Genomic DNA, 24,222 nt, shown 5'->3' with positions numbered 1-24,222 from the left:
CTCTGGGGGCTCTGGTGTCCTCCTACAGTCTAAAGATGTGCAGGTTAGACGGATTGACCATGCTAAATTGCCCATAGATGTCCATGGATGTGTAGGCTGGGTGAATTAGTCAAGGGAAATGCAAGGTTACAAGGATGGGGGTGGGTATAGGGGGGATGCTCTTCAGAGGGGTGAAGTGGACTCGACGGGCCGAATGGCCTGTTTCCACACTGTAGGGATTCTATGATTATGCTCATCTTTAAAAAAAATGACAAAAGAATAATTTCAAGGCACAGAAATATAAGTTCCCCTTTAATGCTATTCTGTGCTGTTGCAATGAGTAACCCATCCATTCTTTCCTCTACAAATCTACATCAACGTTCCTCTACAAATCTAAATCAATGTTAGAGCACTGAAAAAAAAGTCATAAAATGCCAGGAAGCTTTCTTTTCTGCGTCCCTGTGCTATGAGTCACAACTGGGCTTTCATGCTGCACCAATAGTGATAAATCACCCCAATATTTTCTTCATAAAATACCAAATAAATTTGCACAAAATTATTTCAAAGAATACAAAACTAAACATCAATTCAAATTCAGATCTTAATTTGCATATATCCTTGATATCCTGCATGTTGAAAGCATTTTTTATTCTAACAATAGCTGGAATGTACGGAGTTAACCAATTTCTATAGAACTAATATTGTTATTTTTCTGCAAAATAAGATATTGCCTTGACTGAACTTGTATTGAAATCCCAGATAACTTGTAGCAAATGTTAATAAGAATGCTGAGAGAATGCTGAGAGAATATTTTGAGTTGCTGAAGTGATGATTACTGAGACTCTAAACTTTGATTCTACACATAGAGTAATCAAACTGTCGAAGTCTTCGTAAAATTACAATGGCTGATTTTCATTTATATTCGCCCGTTGTCCATTTGTTTTGCATGTCAGATGGTAAAGTTAAAGTTTAGGTGCTTCTGGGTATATCAAAGTAATTAACTCCCTATTTTGAAGTCAAATATTCATCATTTTATACAACATCTGATTTGATGCATAACATATTAGAAATCTTACATTTTTGAGAACATTTCCGGGCAATTTTTTTTGGTTATACTCTCTGCACATTTTATATTGGTAACTACCAGTATAAAGTTGTCAAGGCAGAATTACATTCTCTAGCCTCCAAAACAAATATCTATGGTGTTGTTCATTGATAGTTACTAACTAGATTTGTTTTTAACACATACAAAATGGCGAACTCCTCACCAATTGTATGTATCCTGACAGAGATGCTGTAAAATCAAATGGCAAACCTGACACAAAAATATGAACAGAATTCAACTTGGGAAGCATATTCTGTTGACAAGAGGTATATATGGACAAAATTTTCAAAATTTTTAAAATTAAATTCGACTGCATAAAAAAATGCATAGATTGAAGGAAAGCCAAAAGGAAAACAGACAGAAGAACTTATGCCTAGTAGAAATTCTCTCTCTAGATTTATGATTGAGGAATGTTCACATTACTTTAGTCTTTTTGCGGTTCTACAATCTGGATTGTCCTTTTTTATCCAAGTATAAAATTAGCGATGAAGAATTTTATTTTGCATTTTCGAGACAACAAAGTAAAATTGCAAATTGATTTTATTCAATTTATCTATTTCTTGATTGCTTGTGATTTCTTGATTAATGAAGCATACTTGAAAATAATTTTATCAGTCAAAATATGTCACCAAAAAGACATCTTTGCTTGAAACCTCTGTTACTTGTACACTCCAGAATACATCAAAATGGTACCTAAACTAGTACAGCAAGCAAAGACAGTACAATACTATTGTCAAATACAGAGAAATATTTTGTGGTCTTTCACAGACATTTTGTCACATTCACATGTCTAAAGCTAAACTTCAGTAAGATGTGACAGACTGTAGTGCCAAAGAGTGAGAATATGAGTTTCCATGTAGTTACTACTTAATTTTTTAGAACCATTGCCTGAATTTTACTGGCAGGTTTACCTCTCCCTATCCTTTTCAGGAGTCATTCACAAATAGGTGAACTGCGGGACTATGACGGCAATTTTACCAACTAAAGCCAATTAAATGTTATCTTATTACCATCCCAGTCTGTCTCATGAAGCTATGAACACAGAGGACTGGTAACCCAGCAATACACTGGTAGAGGTAGGTACGGTTAAGGCTGGTGAAGGGATGACCTCAATGTTGAGGCATCTTCAAAGGACTGGAGAGAATATATTTTGAAAATTTGCACTAAGGGTGGAATCATGTGCTCTCATCCATGTTAAGTGTGGTGGTAGTGATAATAGTGGTGTGGATCCCACCATCTTCCCACCTGCACCATGATTCAGTCCTTGAAAAGAGGGACCATTGATGTTCTTCCCATCCTGCCACCAATTGAGGCCCTTAAGTAGGCAATTAATGTCCTCTTCATTCTACTGCTGCTGGTGGTATTAACATGAGATCAATTCCTAGCATGGCTATAGGGGAACAGTTAATCAAATATTGGAATAAAGAACTTGAGTCAATTAAAATTAATTGTCATAAAAATCCTTTATGGAAGGAAATTTGTTGTTCTTACCCAGTCAGGCCATATGTGAGTCTGGATCACAGTGATGTGATTGACTTTTAACAGTCCTCTGAAATCATCAAGCAACTATACAAAACGCTAGTGCGATTGCACTTGGAATATTGTGTACAGTTCTGGTTGTCCCATTACAGAAATGATATGGAAGCATTAGAAAAGGTGCAGAGGAGATTTACCTGGTCTGGAGAGAAGGTCTTATGAGGAAAAGCTGAGAGACTTGTGTCTGTTCTCATTGGAAAGAAGGCGGCTATGAGGGGATTTGCTAGAGACATATAAGATGATCAGGGAATTAGATAGGGTAGACCATGAAATTATTTTTCCGAGGATGATGACGTCAGCTTGTATGAGGGAGCATAACTACAAATTGAGGGGTGATAGATTTAAGGCAGATGTCAGAGGCAGGTTCTTTACTCAGCGTAGTAAGGGCATGGAATGCCCTGCCTGCCAATGTAGTTAACTTGGCCACATTAGGGAGATTTAAATAATCCTTGGATAAGGACATGGATGACGATGGGATAGTGTAGGGGGATGAACTTTAAATAGTTCACAGGTTGGTGCAACATTGAGGGCTGAAGGGCCTGTTCTGCACTGTTCTGTTCTATGTTCTAAGTCACTCAGTCATATTTAAGAAGCTGGCATACTACCACTTTTTCAACTGCAGTTAAGGTGGGAAATGTTGGCCTGCTGGTAACATCAGCATCCCTTATAAGAGATAAATGATTGCCTCTTTTTTGTATGCTAATACCAACTACCATTCAATAAATCCCATTTGGTTTCACAGGGGGACAAGGGGAGAAATGGAGAGCAGATATCCTACAGTAAATACATGCTAGGATTCCATAATACTTCAAATATTTCTGGAATCAAAATATTATCTGAAATCTTATTTCAGCTTATTTTTAACTGCATTTTTGAAGATTACAACACAAATCCATGAAGTCCCATTTCATTGTTATGACGTGGAAACAGTTAGCAAAGAAATCAATGGAATGCAAATTGTGAGGGGGTAATTGAATTCTTGCAACTTTATCCTCTATAAACTATATCTATCTTCCTGAACAGATATCCCTTGATCTCATTGGCTTCAGCTTTGCCAAGCCTCCTTGGTGGCAAACTCATTTGAATCTTAGCTTCATGTCAAGAACAGTTGTTCTCAACTTGTCTATGCATTCGATTCTTCCATTCCTGTCAGAATCAATTCTGCAGTGATGCCTGATATTGAATGGTTCTGTGGGAATCCAAACAAAAGTGTTGTGACTGGTTATGAGACCATTATATTACATTCTCCAAGCTGTTTCTTCATTGTCTGCTGACATCAGCCAATTCAGGTGAAGATGCAGTTCCCTTCGTTGCAGGTGTGCTGCAGTCCCCGATAGGGACTCTGCAAAATCCAGTTGTTTCATCTACTTGTCAACATGTGCCAAACACCTGAAGCATTACATTAGGATCTTGTCCACGATATCTAAATTTATACCTTACTGAATAATGTAATTTTCACAAAATAAATGTCATATTCATATGTATCATCACTTAAAATTCTAATTATTGCTTTACTTTTCCTTTGAAAATTTGCTCCAAATATAAACATGCTTAACCACTAACATAATACATAGCATTTACTGCCTCTGTCTATGCAGAAACAAAACCACATTGGAATATTTTGCACTTTCATACATTTTTTAGACAATTGTTACCAAATATATTCTGAACATAATGGTAGAAAAGATGCCAAACTAAACATAGTAGGATAGAATTTATAATCTGACTTTGTTGCAAACCATCACAGGTCAGATCCAGTTACTTTAGTTCACTTAACAGGCACAAATCACATCACACAGATTTTGATACTGTTTATATTGAAAGGGATATATTCTTCGTGAAGGTGTAATCAACAACATTTTCATTGCTTACAGATGATATAATGATGAGAATTCCATTGGAATCTTGCACGGAAGGAGGTGGAAATCCACATGGGCTCATTTTCAGGTCCATTACTGTGATTATCATTGTTCCCTTGTCCCTAGAAATTGACTTTGGGGTGATGCAAAGATAAAAAGGGAACCAACTCAAATGTTTAGAAAGGCACAAGCAGCTGACACAAATAATGAAGTAGTTGTTCAGGGTCCAACTATGGGGCCAGCCTTAGGTGTTCCAATTGGGGTGTACACAATTAGCGCACTGTAGATTATGCAATTAAAAACTGATTATAATCAAATTCTGTCCCACAGACATGAATCACCCATCATAGTTAAAGAGTTATAGAGATGTACAGCACGGAAACAGACCCTTCTGTCCAACTCGTCCATGCCAACCAGACATCCCAACCTAATCTAGTCCCATTTACCAGCACTTGGCCCATATCATTCCAAACCCTTCCTATTCATATACCTATGCAGATGTCTTTTAATGTTGCAATTGTATCAGCAATTCTTCTGGCAGCTCATTCCTTGCATGCACCACCCTCTGTGAAAAAGTTGCTCCTTAGGCCCCTTTTATATCTTTCCCTTCTCACCCTAAACCTATGCCCTCTAGTTCTGGACTCCCCCACCTCAGGGAAAAGACTTGTCTCTTTACCTTATCCATGCCCCTCATGATTTTATAAACCTCTATAAGATCACCCCTCAGCCTCTGATGCTCCAGGGAAAACAGCCCAGCCTATTCAGCCTCTCCCTATAGCTTAAATCCCTCAACCCTGGCAACATCCTTGTAAATCTTTTCTGAACCCTTTCAAGTTTCACAACATTGTTGGAGAATGAACCTGACTGTTGACATAGAGATAGAATATTCCTCAAATGTTGTTCTTTTCTCATGAGTACATGTGTTCTGGTTCCCATGAACCTAATAAAAGGGACCCCTTCTCCTGATTCACTCCATTTTCTCCCTTTATCTGGCTCTCAACCTTGCTGAAAGCACAGGGTAATAAAAAGAGGAGTGGTAGAAAAAAGGAACAGTAAAGAAGTGTAGTTGGATGATGGTATGGGCCTGGGCAGTTAACACAGTGCTAGATTATTAATTTTCTGTTTAATTTTTCTTAAAATTAAACTTTGTTTTTACCAATTTCCCATATTGCCCGAAAAATAGATTTCAGACTAGTGATACAGTAATTAAGACTTCAGGATGAAAAACAGGTGACTGTGCAAGAATGCTTTGTTGACTGTAGGATTGCTTTGAGCTGGGAAGTGAAACCAGATAGGTTCGCTGCTTCACTTTGCTGTGTACCAAAATTGGATTACACTGGACATCAAGGTGCATCACTGTCTTAGCCCTTCGTACATCAAGTCCCTGATCCTATCCAGCTTTCGCTGCTCCTCTTTTTTTTTGAGGAGATGAAGTGTTCAGTACGTTCCTCCTTCTGGCTTCAGTCCTTGCTGTTTGACTATGCTGTGTAAAGGACAACACACCTTCTTCATTGTGGATAACAGGATTTAGGTATACTGAAGCACATCCCCAGATCTGTACAAGCACTGCAATCATATTGTTGGCATCCAGATCATTGTCTCAATCATAGCTTTCATGGAGTCATACAGCATGGAAACATACACTTCGGTCCAACCAGTCTGCACCGAACATAATCCCAAACTTCAGATGACTTTAACTTAATCCCTCCTGAGCATCATTGGCTGTTACAGGGTCAAAGTATCATCACCAATGTGTCCTGAAAATCTTGTACAAACATGGAAGATGACATTTATGGGGTAGCAGTTAAACTGAACATACATAGATTAGAACCCTCAAGGCTGTTCTGCGGGCACATTGCTGTATATGTACTGTCAATGACTCCCTAAACCCATAGATATCAGTCAGAGCCACAGAGTTATTCTGATTCCTGAAGAACGGCTGATGCCTGAAACGTTGATTCTCCTGCTCCTTGGATGCTGCCTGACCTGTTGCGCTTTTCCAGCAACACACTTTTCAGCTCTGATCTCCAGCATTTGCAGTCCTCACTTTCTCCTAGAGTTATTCTGATAACTGGCATCATCTGGTGAAAACTGCACATAATTTCAAATCCTGATATACATGATTGTGATCATCTGGTTGATTCATTCATAGTCTGTAAATTGTGAAATTCAGCAAATATCACCTGCAGATCGCTGGAAGGAGGCAGAGGTGAACAGATTAAGGACAATGACAACCTTCCAAATCACTGTCAACTCTTATCCACCTGGTCCACTTCTTGCAAATGTCAGTGACCACCTCACACGATACCCTGAGAGTCTCCCAAATCTCAAATGCTTAGTGTCGTTTATGAAGTTGACTAAATAGAGTGTCAAGGATTTCATCTCCTACAAGTTGCATTTCTCTGTTCGTCACCCCTCTCTTGTGCAGCCATAGAAGTCAGTCATTGTTCCTGTAGCTTATCTCAGTCCCCATCTGAGGTCCAAAGTAAAGTTGAGTCCATGCTGCATTGGTGCATAAGACATGCTAAACATGGATCAGATGCACAAAACTCCAAGACAGTAGAAATTCTCTCAAAAGAAAATGGAAACCACTTCCAAAGTAGCAAAAGCACATTCTTAGACTCAGTCCTGTAAGAAGTATCCTGTCACTTAGACAGAAAAAGGGGTGAACATTTCAAAGACTTTTTTGCCTGCCATTTGTTCAGTCCTACAATTCCTAGCAACCTGCAGCTTTTCTATCACTAATCATTTTCAGGAAGCACAGAAATCCATCACAATTAAATTCCAAAATGCCCAGTTTAAACAGCTGTCAATTAATTGGGAATCAGCCTCTTCCCAGGGAATATCCTACGTGTAACCAAATGTGCTGAAGTTAATTCAAAATGTTTGTGGATTGCTGGTAGCAATGTTTGCACTTCCAAACTTCTCCCAAACACACCCCTCTCTTCAGGCTAAAATTTCCCCACATTCTCCCTAACTCGCCATCCTTATTTATGACCTACATTGTAGATATGTTTTCCCTGCAACAAGAATGAGTAAAAGATTTCATGAGAGTCTTTTGGTAATTCACAGCGGGAGCATTGATGAAAAGAAACATATTTTGTTGAAGTTTATTGTCTTTACTCATCAGGAAAATTCACAAGAAATACTAATACAAGCAGAAGACAACATTTACAGTGTATGAGAAGTGAATACATGTTGGTTGGCGAGTGGACTCTAATGTTGACTTGAGAATGTATTTCTTAGGGCACTACTTTGACCAGAGTCAATTTGTCTAGTTCAAAACTTAAACAAAGCTTGGTAGTTAACTGCCAGTCAGTATCTCACTGGCATTTCTTGTGAGTTGTCCTCATAAGTGCAAGATGATTTAGAACTGTGCTTGCCAGTAATTGTTGTTAATGCAGCTTGTAGAAATTGTGTTAATGTTTGATATTAGGTACCATCAACAACCCTAATGAGATTGTGAAGTGTGTGTGTATGAGAGAGAGAGAGAGAGAGAGAGAGAATAAGAATGTGAGTCAGAAAGAAAAAAAGAGCGTCAGTACATGTATGTATGTGTGTACACACACGTGTGTGTGTGCATGTGGTGTCAGCCAGCTGGTGTTAAGGGTATCCAAGAAGTAAAAAAAAAGTCAGACAGCATATTTGCTCCTTTGATTATTCTGATCATCAAAATGTTGAGTGACATTGATGTGCAATTCTGAAGATAAAATAACTGCCTGATCCACTTCCTTCCAAATGCTATGGTCTTTTTTTTAAAGGTTTCTTGTTACAGATATCCAGGTCACTGTCCATTTTTGCATTATTTAATCTTTAGCTGCAAATGCCAATGCAATGCCAATGACCTCACCCAAAACAATTCTGACATAAATGACCATGCTACTGTCAGCAGGTGCAAGTAGGGCATATACATACAGGTAGTTGTTCTATATTGCAATAGTTGCGTTCTTGTGCAACCTCGCATTTTACAAACGGCGCTTTAAGTGTTGGCAATGTAATCACATTACAGCCAACAATTCTTTAAAAGTTCACGTTTTAGAAACAGTGTCCCCAATTCATCAATTACGTTATAGCAGATTTGCGTTAATGAAACACGTGTTATAGCAGAATGACCTTTAGCTGTTTAAAACACTTTATAATTCACAGTGTATAAAACCAGAGCAAGAACATGACACAGATTGTGTTTCTGGTGTAAACAATGAAATTTGTCTTAAAAATAAATGATTCTATGGTGAAGATTAAATCATAATTTTATAAAAGACTCTGGCCCACCACATATCTTCAGTTTGAAGACAGTTAACTGATGACAGAGACAAAGTCCACAGTCTGAATCTGACAAAGAAAAGTTGGTTTCCTTTGCTGCTTGACAAACTGGGCTACAATATTCCATCATCTGACACATATAGGATCACTGTACTATTCAAACTGCAATCAATGACAAGGAGGACTCATGATTTAAATTACAATGCTACTTTTTCCAGCTATCTGCTTGTTTTTATCTCATGATTATCCAGCGAAATTGCAATTTCAAGCAGGTGAGATTTTATAACTAAAATGAAGTTGCTATCCTATACAGCATAGATGGATAGGCAACATTATGGTCAATCTTTCTTGATAGAGCTATTACTTGGATCTTGTCAGCACTGAAGGGACGTATCATTTATTTTGGCACTCACTAATTGTGTCTATGTCCACCTGCAGTATCAGATGCTACTTGATTTCAGATGAGAACTAAACTACTCTCTCGAGGGAGGTATCATCAGGAAAGAGAACACCTACTTTTGCTGATATCCATCAGTACTTTAATAATAATATAAAACAAAAAACAATCAAGCATATTCTTAGCAAAATCACAACATGGATATTTCACAACAATAAGAAATACCCATTTATAATGGCACAATGTTAGTTTCCTCAAAGTTGTGCAGCCATTTCAGCAACTCATCAGACATACTGAAAGAAGTCCATTATTGAAATGTGTCTGCCACATCACATCCTATCATCCTACAATGACTACTGCTCTCACTTTCCGTTGGCTGACAAGAAAGTGCTGGGATTGTAAGCATGCAGTTAAAATGTTATGAAAGTTTTACATTCCTTGGTAGCAACTTTGAAGTTTTCTGCCCAAAGGAAACAGGGATGATGTGGTGGGAGGTGGGGAGGGGGAAGGGGGGCTCCCTGCCTTTTCCTGTTGACAATGTAGCCATTTTTAGCTTTCTCTGGGTGGTTGGCATGCCCTTGAGTCAGTTGATTGGCAAATGAAATACATAGGTATAAATCATTTCAAACAACACCGCAGGGTATGCACCATACATACTGTATTCAGTATCAGCCGTTGGTGCAGCCTGAGGGGTATGCAGCTTCCTTATTACAGGGATGAGAGAAAAATATATGCTACTCTGGACTCCACAAAAACAAAGTTTGCCATTAGTTTCTTTTTTTTTCGGCACTGTTACATTCTGAGGCACATCCAAGGAAATGGCCACTCGCCTGTACTGCTTAGAGGGAACAGTGCTCATGTTGTCTATGATCAAGACAGAAATGGATCAATTGTTGGCTGAGACAATGACTGCATCTCACAAGAGGTAGGTACCAATATTATATCAGTGTCAACATGCCTCCAAGATCAATATGGATCACCTGGAGAGGTTAGAAAGGAATTTTTCATACTGTATCCACATATTTGGTCTTGGATTTTTCATTTAGCTTTTCACTTTCCCAGGTGACTACATGACAACTGGAGGAATAACTGGCTCTTGAAATGAGTCAAAAGTAATGACAACTCAATGGGAAAGGCTTGGTATGGTCTTATGTCTGGCATTTTTGCATATTTATATATTTCTTTTGAGGAAATCATTTTGATGACTTCCCTTTTAGCTTTGGTAAAATATTTGTTCAATTTCATATAAATGCCATTTAACTTTCAGCTATAAAATGTTAATTGCTGCAAAATATGCATACTGAGGTAAAATCTTACCCACACCTTTGAAAAATTGGGTCCTCGGTAATCAGTGTGTGATGAGACAGGGGAATGTGTACTATTTATGAATCGTTGTGATTTTCAGATTTAGTTATTTAACATCTGTACTGCAGTGACTCCCAAACACTTATAAAATTTCACAAATACACAATTATATTATTTGCATCTAACGAGGATCAGAAAAACAGAAATGAGATCAAACGCGTTAGCAGGCTGAGGTAAAGCAGATACAGGTTTCTTCTTAAGTCTGAACAATGAAAAGCAGAGTGGTCTTGTCAAAATGTTGAATACGTCTCAAGTGGTGGGTGTAGGTGCCATGTGAAGGGCATTAAAAAGGAGATACTTTTCCTTTTTAACCTAGCTGTCTAAACTGATAACTAAGGTCTTTTATATTATTTTCTCAAGGTCGTGATCACTGTTCACATAAGAACACAAATACTCTAGTTCAAAGTGATTTCAGACTGCTCTGTAAATATTTTACAACAACTAATTCAGGTAACACGCATGTGCAAGCTCATCAAAACTGACTGTGTTTCATGTTATAGCTGTGCATCTCCCTAACCTCCAGGAAAGCTACATAAATCTGCTGACAAAGTGGCATTTTGAAACAGTTAAGAGATGAAACAAGGAAAGTGCATTAAGTAAAGGTTTCGTTGTTTTCCTTGAAATAGAGATTTTCCCATTACTTACTGACAGTTTTCTTTCAGGCATTAAGGCTAATGCCTTCACATCATATGCCAAATTATCTTCAAGTGACACAAATGTATTTCTTTCCCTTTTCAATCGTACTAACCTTTCAAATGAGTGGATACTCTTCTCTTTCACTCTTTTAGATTGTAACCAAATAGGAATTATATTTGATTTGAATTTAAGGGTGTCTAATTCTCTGGAATCGTTGTAATTAGATAAATAGATGAAAGAGCTTGAATTTGGCTACTGCGTCTATCAGATTTCTGAATTAAGCAGTTTTCTTCTTCAAAATCAACTAGTTCATCAAATTGCAGAAGTCAAAAAAGGTCATCCAGCCATCTAACTCACCCAATTATTGTGTCACCTTTTCATCCAAAATTTACACATAACATTTTCAGTCTTTCTTGCTTTTGTGCCAAGGTAGTCATCTACACCTGTCAAATCAATTACTTATCCATATTCAATAGAAAGCTATTGTTTCCGTGCATTAACGAATTGACATATTTACTAGTTAGTTTTAAGTATATGCCTTCACTGTAACTGTGAACCATACCCCCTAGATCTCTGCTCACAGAATCACACGGTGTAGAAAATTTAATAACTTTCCCCCTTAATCCATTCAAGGATGTGTAATGCTATTGTCTCTTCTATAAACAAAAGCCTTTCAATGTCCTATGCCTTTTTATGAGTAGAATGACCAAAAACAGAACAATAAACAGGTATTTCAAAATGAAATGCAAAGGTCAGAACCTGAATTCACATGATCAATATTAATGATTTCTCATTTTTAAACAAATTATAAACAAAAACTTTCTTTTTGCAACACATTCTTGGAATCCACAGAAACAACTGAGAAAACCTTTACGCTTCAGCTAGAAAGCTTAAGAGATATAAATGTCATGAAATGAGATTAAATGTTCCTATGTAGATTATATTGAGACCTTCAGAACTATAATTGATTATCACTATAGATAAATTATATGGAAAGAAGTAACAGTTAAAATTTCTACAACATTCTACTCAGTAAAATCAAATCCAACTTAATCTAATCCCTTACATACCAGTTACAACTAAGTTTCAAATTTTAGGCAATTAAAACCCGATAAATACTCTGAACAATATGCCAAAATACATAATGTTTTTATCTAGATCTCTATGTAATCATAGTGAATAAAATTAGAAGATTGGGTAAGTTAACCATGCATGTGTTTACCAAATCAAGACCGTACAAAATGCTAGGACTACCGAAGTAACATTTTCCCTTTGTGAACCTAACATGACTATAATTTCATTAGTTTTATATATGCTCCACAAATCATCATCTGGTCCAAACAATCACTTTCTGTAACTTGAGAACAACATTTCCCTGTAATCTAAGGCCAATAATTTGCTACATTTTCACTCTTGCATAACCCACAGAGACATGTGCAACATCTATTGTTCATTCTGGATCTAAAATCAACTATATTGCAAATGAAAATACATTGTACATGTTGCTTTATGCTGCTTTAATTGTAATGTTGTTCTGCATTTTCCCTTAAATTAAAATTTTAGAAAAATGTAATGAAATAATAAAATATAATAACACAGTATCACTGTGTGCATAAATCTTAAGCCTAGAATAGTTTTGTTTCTGCAATCATTCACTTTAAATGATATCTTACAGTAGTTTTCAGATATGGATTAAAGCAAAGATTTTTGCTTTCACAGAACATGCTGGGATTGATTTTAACCCTGTCAATTGCTGGAATCTGAGCAGGTTCCATGCTCCCTAACAATTCCCATAATTTCAAATTTTAACTTGCAGGGCCCCGTTAGTGGTTAAAGTGTCCATTTAAACCAGCTGACAATTCCTTGACTTTATGAAAACTGGGATCCTGTTAGATCATTAACATCTCAATTAGGGCCATAAGCAGGGATCCCATAATTGCTTTTCTCTAAGGCTGAAACAACGCCAGAAGCTGAAGACAAAAAGGATCCTGACTGATCAAGTCTAAGAACCTCCTTTGTGGGTCCAATCAGAACAGAGGTTTTCCTTTGAGAACCATGGGGAAAGTTGTGGCCTCCCTCTCAGATTTCTCTCTCTCTCTCTCTCTCATTCTCTCCTTTCTAAGTGACTGTTTCAAAACTCCATTTCGGTTATTTAATTGCAAACCGGCCAAACTCACACAACTGCTCTGCAGCCCCTCCTGCCCAGAGTATGTGGAAAGTAGACCGTGATATTCAAAAAGGCCTCCAAGAGTTAAAATATTCTGGGCCTGAAACGTAGGCTAGCAAGAGTATTTCACTCTCATCCATTTCCTCCTGTATGGAATCCAGGGTTAAAAATCAACCTGACTCATTCATTTAAAACTATCTGCAACAGAATGATCTCTCGTCTGATGTCTCATCTTCACTTCATAACAAACATGTTCAGTTTATGTTACAAGTAGGTGAGAAATCAAATAATGTGGCCCTCTGGTGGAAAATAACATATTGCATCTGAAGTGTCCAAGACATAAACTGAAGATTTATAAATAATAAAGCTGATTAACATTACTTTATTTAAAATTAAGCATGCTGTTATTTATCAACAAAATATAATTATTAAATTATAATATTAAAATGCAATGCGACTGCACACAGGCATAAGAATATCTACATAAGGGAGAATAATGAATGTGAAATTTGTTTTCAACACTAAGGATTAAAATCTTAAAAGCGATCAAAATGTATTTGCTAATCTTAAGAGAAAGCTTTTTCAACAGACAGTAAGTAAAATGTGGTGAAAATGAAATAAGACTGTCTTAAGGAAAACAAAACTTACCTGCTGTTGTTGCAGATGCAGCAGTTCTACTGTGCTTACTTCACCACTGGTGTCACCACTTGATCTTCCATCTCTGCTGCCAGCATCTAATTGGCTGCTTAGAGTGCTCATTCCATTTTGATTCATTGAACTGTTGCTTATTGTCTCGGTCGCGGATTCTTGCATCATGACTTAATACCTAAAAGTGATTAAGAAGCATCAATTAACACACTCGTTACACCTTTACACTTCCATTATCAAGATGGTCCCATTCTGCCAATTACAGAGGCAGTCCCAGAACAGAAGGGGAAAGCATGGTACAGTCTTCCAACAAATAAACGTCTTAAAGAATCGCCTAGCTGTTTTTTTAAGTATATGCAAGACATTACATTTCTAAATTTACAGTGAGCATACATTTATCATATTTTTCTGAATTGCGAGATACATCAAATAGAGGGACATTGTAATGTTAAATAGAATATAAGCAACTTACATGTTTTAGTCTTGCATTTAAAAACACCTCAAACTGAAAGCACAAATTCATGTATTTCATGTATTATCTTGTATTATCCAGCTTCGACAACCGTGAATGACTGTAGCTTATTTAAAATATTCAGTATCTTGATTCTGTCAGTATTTTACAGCATTCTTTATGAAAGACTGTTGTTTAATGATGCACAGCTAATCATACTAAATTAAAATTTTGTAAGTGAGTTACAAATCATGCAGTATCAGCCTGTGATAAATAGTGCAATGGGCTTCCTTTTTTGGGTGACTAAATAAAATTTTGCCTCAAAGGCATTTGAAGAAAAAAAGCTCTTGCTGAAAACATCACAGATATTGCTTAGTTTTAAATCTACTGGCTGATATTCATTTATTTTTGTGACATTTAAAACATTTAATACTGTCCTTCGTCGGAAGTAATTAAGCCCATGCATGAGCAGCAATCAAACTGTTCACTTGAAGATGACTTAAAACTCAATTTTAACATAGGCAAATAAATGAAAGATATAAAATTAATTTTCCAGGCATGTATTAGATATGAAAGCTGGAAATAAAATCTATCAAGAATATCACTAATGATTGTGCTAAAAACAGCATAAATTATGCATATTACCTTATTTCCTGTAATAAATGTTTTATCATTTTCACTGCATAACTGTACTGTACTTTGAGGATAGCAGAGAGATGTCCTGCCAAGATCAGTCGAAATCATTACAGTAAATAAATACCCACAGTGACCTCAGAAACTTCATCCTGAAGATCCAGTACTTGCACTCCATGGACTCTTGGGGTCATTTATTTTCCCCAAAGACCTTAAAACTTCAGTTATCACATAGCACACTAAACACAAAAAGAAGCTTCACTGGGTTCTTTTTGCTAAAAAAGTGAACTGTCCTCTGAAGCACTCACAGGCACTCTAAACTGCATTTCACTTCTGCTTATTAGAGCGAACCGAGTTCACACCCAAAATACATAAACGAAAGTGTGTTCTGCTAATTCTGATTACTAGGCCAATAAAAAGAGAATCAAATGATATTACTTGCATTATCACATACAATATTTCTGCCAGACAGTTACAAATAAAATCCACAAATCATATTTATAAACAGAATTGAAAGAAAATACACAATAAGAGGTGGACATCCCTGAACACAACAGAAGCTTCATTTTCCATTACTTGCCAGGTGTCGTTGAGAATGTACAGGATACAAATAAAACAAATATGCAAGTAGTTACACAAAAGGTGACAGCCGCTCTAGCTACAGTAAACAACTGCTGAACCAGATGTGTTTATGAACCAACAGTCCAGGTTATACTTCTTATTGAACATTAACTAAAAAGATAATAGGAATGGAAAATGTGACACATGATGTTGACGGCTCTTACAAGAAAAAGAATAAAGCAAGCACATTTTCAGAAGCACGTCACTAATGATCACACACATCCATTGCATATTGTGCAGGCAAAGTGTTTTTAAAACATTTAGAAGAGATAGAAAAGCTGGAATAGTTTTGCTGTGGGTTAGCCACGAGACAGAATTATTTTTAAAATCAACCAAAAAAATCATTGGAATAAAAACTTCATCGCCAATTTCCTCTACAAGTCTCTGCCACTTCAAGAAGGTACAGGAAAACCACAACACCACTGACCGATTAAAGAGCAATGCTTTCTGGTTGGGAAAAATATGAGAATCAACAAATATCATGTCACATCGGAATCCACATCAAAGTGACATTATTGGATGATTTGACACAAATATATTCAAGTGTCCACAAGTTTGTTTAGAAATAGAAACTAAGGTTAGTTGTGGTGGGATGATTTTTTTTAAGAGTATTAATGGTCTGGGAGAGAGGGAGTTCCCTTTAAACACAGCAGCAATTTACACAAATTTTCTAAATATTTGTTGAGGGAGTTCTCTGCTGTTCAAAGCACTTTATTTTTTAACTCCCTCACATCCTAATAGCTGATTGACTAATGTTTTGCAATTACATAAAACAAGGAGTTCCAAATATTCATTTTGAAACAGCAATGAACCTCTAAATAATATGGAAAATTAGATAACCATTAAAAAGATGTCTGAGAGATATTAATTCATGTTTTTAGAACAATTACATTCATATTGTAGATGAGATTTTTTGCACTTTTAAATTAGGATTTATCTGGCTTAAATGATCATTTAACAGAGATGTTAGGCTGAATCTTGCTTTTTTTGGCAAAGTATATGCTCTGAAACATATGTAGGAGGGGTTTTCACAGTGAGGCCTAATAAGGCCTTATCCTATCCTACCAAACCCAACCACATGAACCACCTACGGCATCCCTCTCACTTAGACTAACTCCATTCTACCATGCGCCATTCTCAGATTAATTTGCCATTGCCAGGACATGCTGGCATCCCTGTCTTCAAAAGGTTATTGCCCACTCATAGACTGACTGCCAAGTTGGAACTGCCCTGCACCATCCCTGATATTTGCTCTGGACATGTCAGAAAATGGGAATTTGGCTCCCTGTTTTTTGGCAGGAATGTGGAGGTCTGACTGCACTGGCTGGTGCACAGGCAAGATGCTCTCTTTCCCATTATCTGCATAAAAGGCCACAACACTGGACCACACCAGCTTGGTCTCAGGTTGCCAACCAGGCCAGTGAAGTCTCAGCCATCTGGAGAAATGTACTGCAATGTAGAAAGAAGGTCGATATCCTTCTCCATATCGCCAGCATAAGTGCCATCATCTTCTTTCTGATACCTCTGTGAGGAAGCAAGGTGCAAAAAGGCATGGCATGTGAGCAAAGGATGCTCTGAGCATCTAGACAGAGTGAGTAAGTGGTAGGGAGCAAATGAAGAACCCAGAGATACAGCTTGGTCCAGTCAATAGACTGGGTACGTGTCCATGAATGCAAGTGTCCTTGCTGCACAACATTGCAATGATATCTGCTGGTGCCACTGTAATGTAAGAGGATTGAAGATGTGCCTTGACAGTCTTAGAGGTTGTCACATGTCAAATGCCAATATCTGGAGACATGGGCTTATGGAGCTGGTGCCCTTGGAGTATGCCTTTATGTGCTGACACTGGATGTCTAATATGGAGGTCCTTTGGAGAAAGCTGGGAGCTGAAGTCTGACTTCCATGTTGAGAATTCCATGTCTAGCTTGCTGGTTAATGAGCATCTTTAAAAGGTAACTCACCACTGCATAGTGAGAATCAACCTCACCTCTTAGCAAATGCATAAGAGATAGCAAGTTGCTCCCTACAAATTAAAACAGATTTCACTGTACATTTATGGGATTCTGTCACAAATATCACCATAGACCACATGACACATACCCGCTTATAAAATTCTGCCTGTTTAGACATTATATTAGTATTATTTCTGTTGTTTTTTAGCTATCAAACATGATGTCAAGCAGACATCAGCTATTCTCCATTGGAATACACTCATCCTCATAGATTTACACTTTTTTTCTCACTACAGTTAAAATGTCAGGGTTTAATGCTGCTCATAGTGTTTTCTTTTGTTTTTCAAGTTGGGAAAAAAAGTGTAAGCAATGGAAAAACAAGAAAATTTGCTCTTGTGAACCAGAGAAACTTAGGCTCAACAAATTGTCAGCATTAAATGCTGGTTGAGGTATTCAAATACATTGCATGGAAACTTGAATGATCTCAGCATCCAGCCAATATAAACCTCATTGTTCATTGGCTGGGCACTTCAGCAGGGTCCCAGTATCATTAAGTGGCTAAGTGCATATAAAGTTAGACTGCATTGTTGAAAGATAGCCTGCACCACAATATAGTTGTTGCAGGTGTTGTGGGAGTCAAGCTTGGCAAAATTCTGAGCTGAAAACCTGGCACACAAGTGGAAAGGGAAGGCCACAAGGTTTTTGGATGTGGCTTTGGAGATCTTGGTGGAGAAATTCGAAAGGATGAGAGATCTACTTTTTTCAGGGGAGTACGGGGGGAGGGAGCTGTCCTCCAATCACAAAATACAATTGTAACAGATAATTACGGAAGGTCAGTGCCAGGCATCAAGTCCCTAAGACTTGAATTTGATACTACTAGAAGTTCACTGCTCTCAAATAAGTAGTCAAGGTCAGTGAGTGCACTTACAAATGCCATATCTTTACCAACTGCACCATATCCTCAACCACGACTTAAATCACCATATCCCAACACAAAGATATACAATTTCTACCAGTAAGCCTTAAATCCAATATTCACATGCTGTGTCTGACTCCTTCACACTTAGTCCTGCTGAAAAGAGCAGTCCTCTCATGACAATGATATTGTGCAGCATCCTGCAAGGCTCTTGAAACCTTCACAGATACTCAAACTAGTACTGCAATGCTCTCCCAGGTTAGGTCATGCAATGGAAGTGCTGATCGTTCATTTTATGGATACTAGTATCTGTCCATGGGTCACGCAAATGAGTTGAGAGTCTCATGGCCACCAGATCTGCCTTGTTTTTCATTAGTCAAACTTTAATTTCCTAAGTTGACTCAAAAGCCGCTGGCAAAGTCAGAGCGAAAGCTTCATGATTACTTCCCTGATACTAGCTTCCAACTCTGTGATTCACTACCTGTAATCACACACCAGTAGGACGTAGAGGGAATGGAAAACTGTATGGTTCTCATATGGGCAAATGCACTGTTGGAATCCCACAATTCCTCGTAAAACTGCCCATTCACTCTGTCTGCTTGTCTCTGATGAATGAAAATAAAACATAGTAAGCTCTTTGAGAACAAAAAGCCTTAGTCACCTTGCTGATATAATGATGGATGGCAAATTGTAAGACACTACACATATATCAGCTCTTGTCAAAAAGCAAATAATGGTTAAATGTTCATGGTCATGATCATGGCAATACCATCTGCACCCTTCTTTAAAGTTAGAGATTGTAACTGTGGTTATAGCAGGTGACTGATTTCAGTAAGAGCCTCATGAATGAGATACAGCCATCTCATAGATTTTTTTTTCACTGAAGTCTGGTGGAGAATTATGATCTGAACACTTTTAGGTGGATATGGCCTCCTGCTGAGAATCCTATTCTTCCTTCATATTTTTCCAGCAGTTCCCCAAACTAAATGTGTCCTCTGTTCATTCCCCAAATTATACAGTCTCCAAAGTGAATGCAAATTATATTTGGAGGAACTGGTTTGTCCATATGTCTTGAAGTCAAGGCAATGTTTGTGAGAATCTACCATATTATTTCCTGCAGCATCTTACAACTTGAACTGAGAACAGGAAGCAGCAAATACTTGTAAAAATGCTGCAATTAGACAATAGACAATAGACAATAGATGCAGGAGTAAGCCAATCTGCCCTTCAAGCCTGCACCACCATTCAATATGATCATGGCTGATCATCCTTAATCAGTATCCTGTTTCTGCCTTAACTCCATAACCCTTGATTCCACTATCCTTGAGAGCTCTATCCAACTCTTTCTTAAATGAATCCAGAGACTGGGCCTCCACTGCCCTCTGGGGCAGAGCATTCCACACAGCCACCACTCTCTGGGTGAAGAAGTTTCTCCTCATCTTTGTCCTAAATGGTCTACCCTGTATTTTTAAGCTGTGTCCTTCGGCACTCACCCATCAGCTGAAACATGTTTCCTGCCTCCAGAGTGTCCAATCCTTTAATAATCTTATATGTCTCAATCAGATCCCCGCTCAGTCTTCTAAACTCAAAGGTATACAAGCCCAGTTGCTCCAGTCTTTCAGCATAAGGTAGTCCCGCCATGCCAGGAATTGACCTCATGAACCTACGCTGCACTCCCTCAATAGCCAGAATGTCTTTCCTCAAATTTGGAGACCAGAACTGCACACAATATTCCAGGGGTGGTCTCACCAGGGCCCTGTACAGCTGCAGAAGAACCTCTTTGCTTCTCTCGTCAATCCCTCTTGTTATGAAGGCCAGCATGCTATTAGCCTTCTTCACTACTGCTGTACCTGCATGCTTACCTTCATTGACTGGTGTACAAGAAAACCCAGATCTCTCTGTACTGCCCCTTTACCTAAATTGATTCCATTTATGTAGTAATCTGCCTTCCTGTTCTTGCCACCAAGTGGATAACCATACATTTATCCACATTAAACTGCATCTGCCATGCATCTGACCACTCATCTAACCTGTCCAGGTCACCCTGTAATCTCCTAACATCCTCCTCACATTTCACTCTGCCACCCAGCTTAGTATCATCAGCAAATTTGCTAATATTATTACTAATACCATCTTCTATATCATTAACATATATTGTAAAAAGCTGCGGTCCCAGCACTGATCCCTGCGGTACCCCACTGGTCACTGCCTGCCATTCCGAAATGGAGCAGTTTATCACTACTTTGTTTCCTGTCAGCCAACCAACTTTCAATCCAAGTTAGTACTTTGCCCCAATACCATGCGCCATAATTTTGCTCACTAGCCTCCTATGTAGGACTTTATCAAAAGCTTTCTGAAAGTCCAGGTCCTCTACATCTACTGAATCTCCCTCATCCATCTTCAGAGTTACATCCTCAAAAATTGTCAGAAGAAATCAAACATCAACAAACCTGTAGTTGACAATCAACTAAATAATAGGGCTATGTGTGTGTCCTTCTCCAACTGAATATGTGGTCAGCTGTGTGACATACGAGCACACACCAACTATAGCCCTGAACTCCAAAATGGCACCTCTAGGACCAAATCCACTTTACATGCTGATTAAGGTTGGGATTTATCGGTATTCAAATATGTTTCACAGACATTTACTGTCTGCTTACGCTAATCCTACACTCTAATATGAAATCTGGTGCTCTTCTCCCTACAAGTCAACACAGGCATTGTGAATACAGTACCACTTTTGGAGCGTGCACTCATAAAAAACGCAAAAAAAAAATCAGTAAAAATAAGCTAAATTTCTCTCTCATCGTCTTAATCCAATTATCTCTCCAAGTATTTTTGATAATGAATATCAAAAGTTTGGTCAATCAGTATCTTGGCACATATAAAATATAAGATAATGTAAGTTGACTTGCATTATCCCAAATCCAGTGGTCTAGTGAATTAAAGTAGCCAGACAGCTCTGATCTGATGACCGGATTCCAAAGTAACTTACAAAAAGTTATAACCATCGACTAAATATTGCAATAATCACAAGACGAGTATTAAAACTGGATAATTAGGATAAAGTCGCATTTGCCTCCAACTTAAACCAACACTAGAAGACTCCAACAAAGATACTGTTTTGGGGATGTAGCACAGAAAATTAGGTATATATTATGAGGGATAAAGAAGGCAATGGGGAGACAGGGAAGCATTATGAACTTGTTCAAAAAATAATTCAAAGAACTGACACAAAGACAATGCACTGAATGTTCTTTTTGAGTTCTGAATATTTCTATGGGTCTAAGTCATTAGCATCCCCATTGCCATCTGTTGGAAGGTATAATGTTACACAGGAGGAAAGAATTCTATTAGAATACTGGCCAATGCTGTAAACAGCCACAAAACTAGTGCATTAAAAACAAATTTGAATATGGAAAATTGCGGTTGATTTTTCTCCTTGCCATCTTGGAGGTAATCTGTTGGAGTGGATCATCTACCATTTATAGAACAGGAACAATTTTCCAATTAAGTGAAAGCAGAAGCTTTATTTTCCGAGTCCCTGAATGTGGGTAATGGCAAGTCAGTTGGGAAATTATGACAAGTTTGAAAAAAATTGAATTTTCAATATTAAGAAAGTAAGTCGAATTTTTCACCCAAAGTAAATAGTGAGATGAGAATCTCACTAGTGAGGAATGAGAGGCCTACATGCAGGCATTTACATCTCACTGGCACCTCATCTCACCTCATTTATATGTCATTTCATATTCTCACACACGGCAGAGCGAAAGTAGCCAGCGACAATCCCCCAAAGTGAAAGTCAGGGCAGGTCCCTGGCAGCTCCAGCTCACCACTTGCTCCTGCAGCCTCTATCTTGAGCAGGAGACCCCAACATCTCAGAGTATACTCCATGGGCAATGATTGACTGCATGCCACATCCGCAGAGATTGGCAATGGACATGCACCAACCTCAGCACATCGTCAGGGCCCATCTACGACCCACTTAGAATATAGGTTCTCCACTGCAATTCTGCACTTTGGACCACACCAGCACCTTTCACTGTAATGCTGCTGCCAGGGCACTTTGTATGCTAGGACAAGCACTCACCTCATGGATTAGAGCACAGCGTCCCCAGGGTTCTTCACTCGCTCTTCTCATTCTCACTAACTTCGCACTTACTTGAACGCTCACAGCATTTCCCCCTTGCCTTTTTGCACCTCAGAACTTACAAGTTCATTGTACTTGTATCTTCCCTTGCCTTTTAGTGCAGACACAAAGCCAGACAGCTTGTCAAGGTTGCCAGCAGTGATCGGTCAAGGACAGGGGTGGACATCTTGCTGTACAGCACAATGCTAAAGCAAAGGCACACACCTCTAGAATTTACCTGCAGCTTATATGACAAACACATTGCATGTGCTTTAGTAAAATTAGATTAGATTCCCTACAGCATGGGAACAGATCCTTCAGCCCAACAAGCCAAGAATGATCCTCTGAAGATTAACCCACCCAGACTTATTCCCCTACATTTACCCTTGACTAATGCACCTAACACTATGGGTAATTTAGCATGGCCAATTCACCTGGCCTGCACATCTTTTGGAATGTGGAAGGAAACCGGAGCACCCTGAGGAAACCCACACAGACACAGGGAGAATGTGCAGACTCCACACAGACAATAGCCCAAGGCCAGAATCAAACCAGGGTCCCTGGCACTGTGAGGCAGCAGTGCCAACCACTGAGCCACCGTGCCACCACCTCTCAAATGACATGTCTCAGTGCCTAAGGGATGTAGTGCTCAGTGAAGTTAAAAGGGATTGTTGTCAGTTAGTCATGAGCAGCATCTAAATGCAGTCCAGGGGTTTGGACATAGTCAGCCACTTGGGTGGCCTGGGTTAGTGGCTCCGTATCATTAGTATGGCAAGTGGGCCACGGAGCAGCATGCAGAGGGGGGCAATAAATGTGAAGGGAGGCAACTGAACAGATAAGGGTGGGAGATGAGAGTGCAAAAGTGCATTGGAGAGCATGGGTTACAGCTGAGTCATCACCCTCGCTTTGATGGGAAGGCAATGCAGCATGATGGTTGGTATGGCTAAACTGTGAATGGACTGACTTGGTGAAGTGTGACTGATGTTGCCTTCCACCCTCACCCGAATCACAAGTGTATAATGGAAATGGATAATGGCTGTGACCATACTTGCAGTGGGTGGAGTAAGTAAGTATTTTATCTTTGTCTGAACTCGCAGCTTATACTTGTGACTGATTTGAGGTCCTTCAAGGTGCAATTACAATGAGTAGACATTTAGACAGTACAGACTGAAGTCGTCTGCAATCATATTACCCTGCAAGTGAACCACATGTCGTGTTAAGCTGTGCAGGATACAAATCCTGGTCAAAAGCAATCTTGACCATGTCATCAGTCATCACAAACTGATCTCGTCCCCTCTGTGAAGCGGAAACAATTACAGGTGGTTTTAGAAGTTGCATCTAAGGACCATAATTCATAAAGACAATCCAAGCACCCCAAGGGTACATACACAAAGGCAATTCCCTCTCACTTTGACGAAGTATTTGGTGATAAGCATTAATAATACAAAATGCTATATTTCTTAGGTGATGTTGGAGGTGTAGATGAGGGAACAAGATGTCATTTATCCACCATACTTACAATTTCGTACCTTATTTGCATGATTTGAACTGCATACATTGGAAGA

General features: G+C 38.5%; 1 protein-coding gene across 13 annotated transcripts in view; it reads right to left on the bottom strand.

The window, feature by feature from the left end:
- Positions 1–24,222, bottom strand: part of foxp2 (forkhead box P2) — an 808,606-nt gene that overhangs the window by 352,501 nt on the left and 431,883 nt on the right. For all 13 annotated transcript variants that reach the window (XM_072551474.1, XM_072551463.1, XM_072551467.1 and 10 more), the window contains one exon: positions 13,956–14,133. In XM_072551474.1, coding sequence (XP_072407575.1) covers positions 13,956–14,123 — 168 coding nt within the window. In that variant the 5' untranslated portion in view covers positions 14,124–14,133. The remainder of the gene's footprint in view (positions 1–13,955; positions 14,134–24,222) is intronic.

Source organism: Chiloscyllium punctatum, chromosome 32 (genome assembly GCF_047496795.1).
Source record: "Chiloscyllium punctatum isolate Juve2018m chromosome 32, sChiPun1.3, whole genome shotgun sequence".
Classification (NCBI taxonomy): Eukaryota; Metazoa; Chordata; class Chondrichthyes; order Orectolobiformes; family Hemiscylliidae; genus Chiloscyllium; species Chiloscyllium punctatum.
The sequence above is the reverse complement of the archived record's forward strand: the minus strand, read 5'-3'. Positions and strand labels throughout refer to the sequence as shown.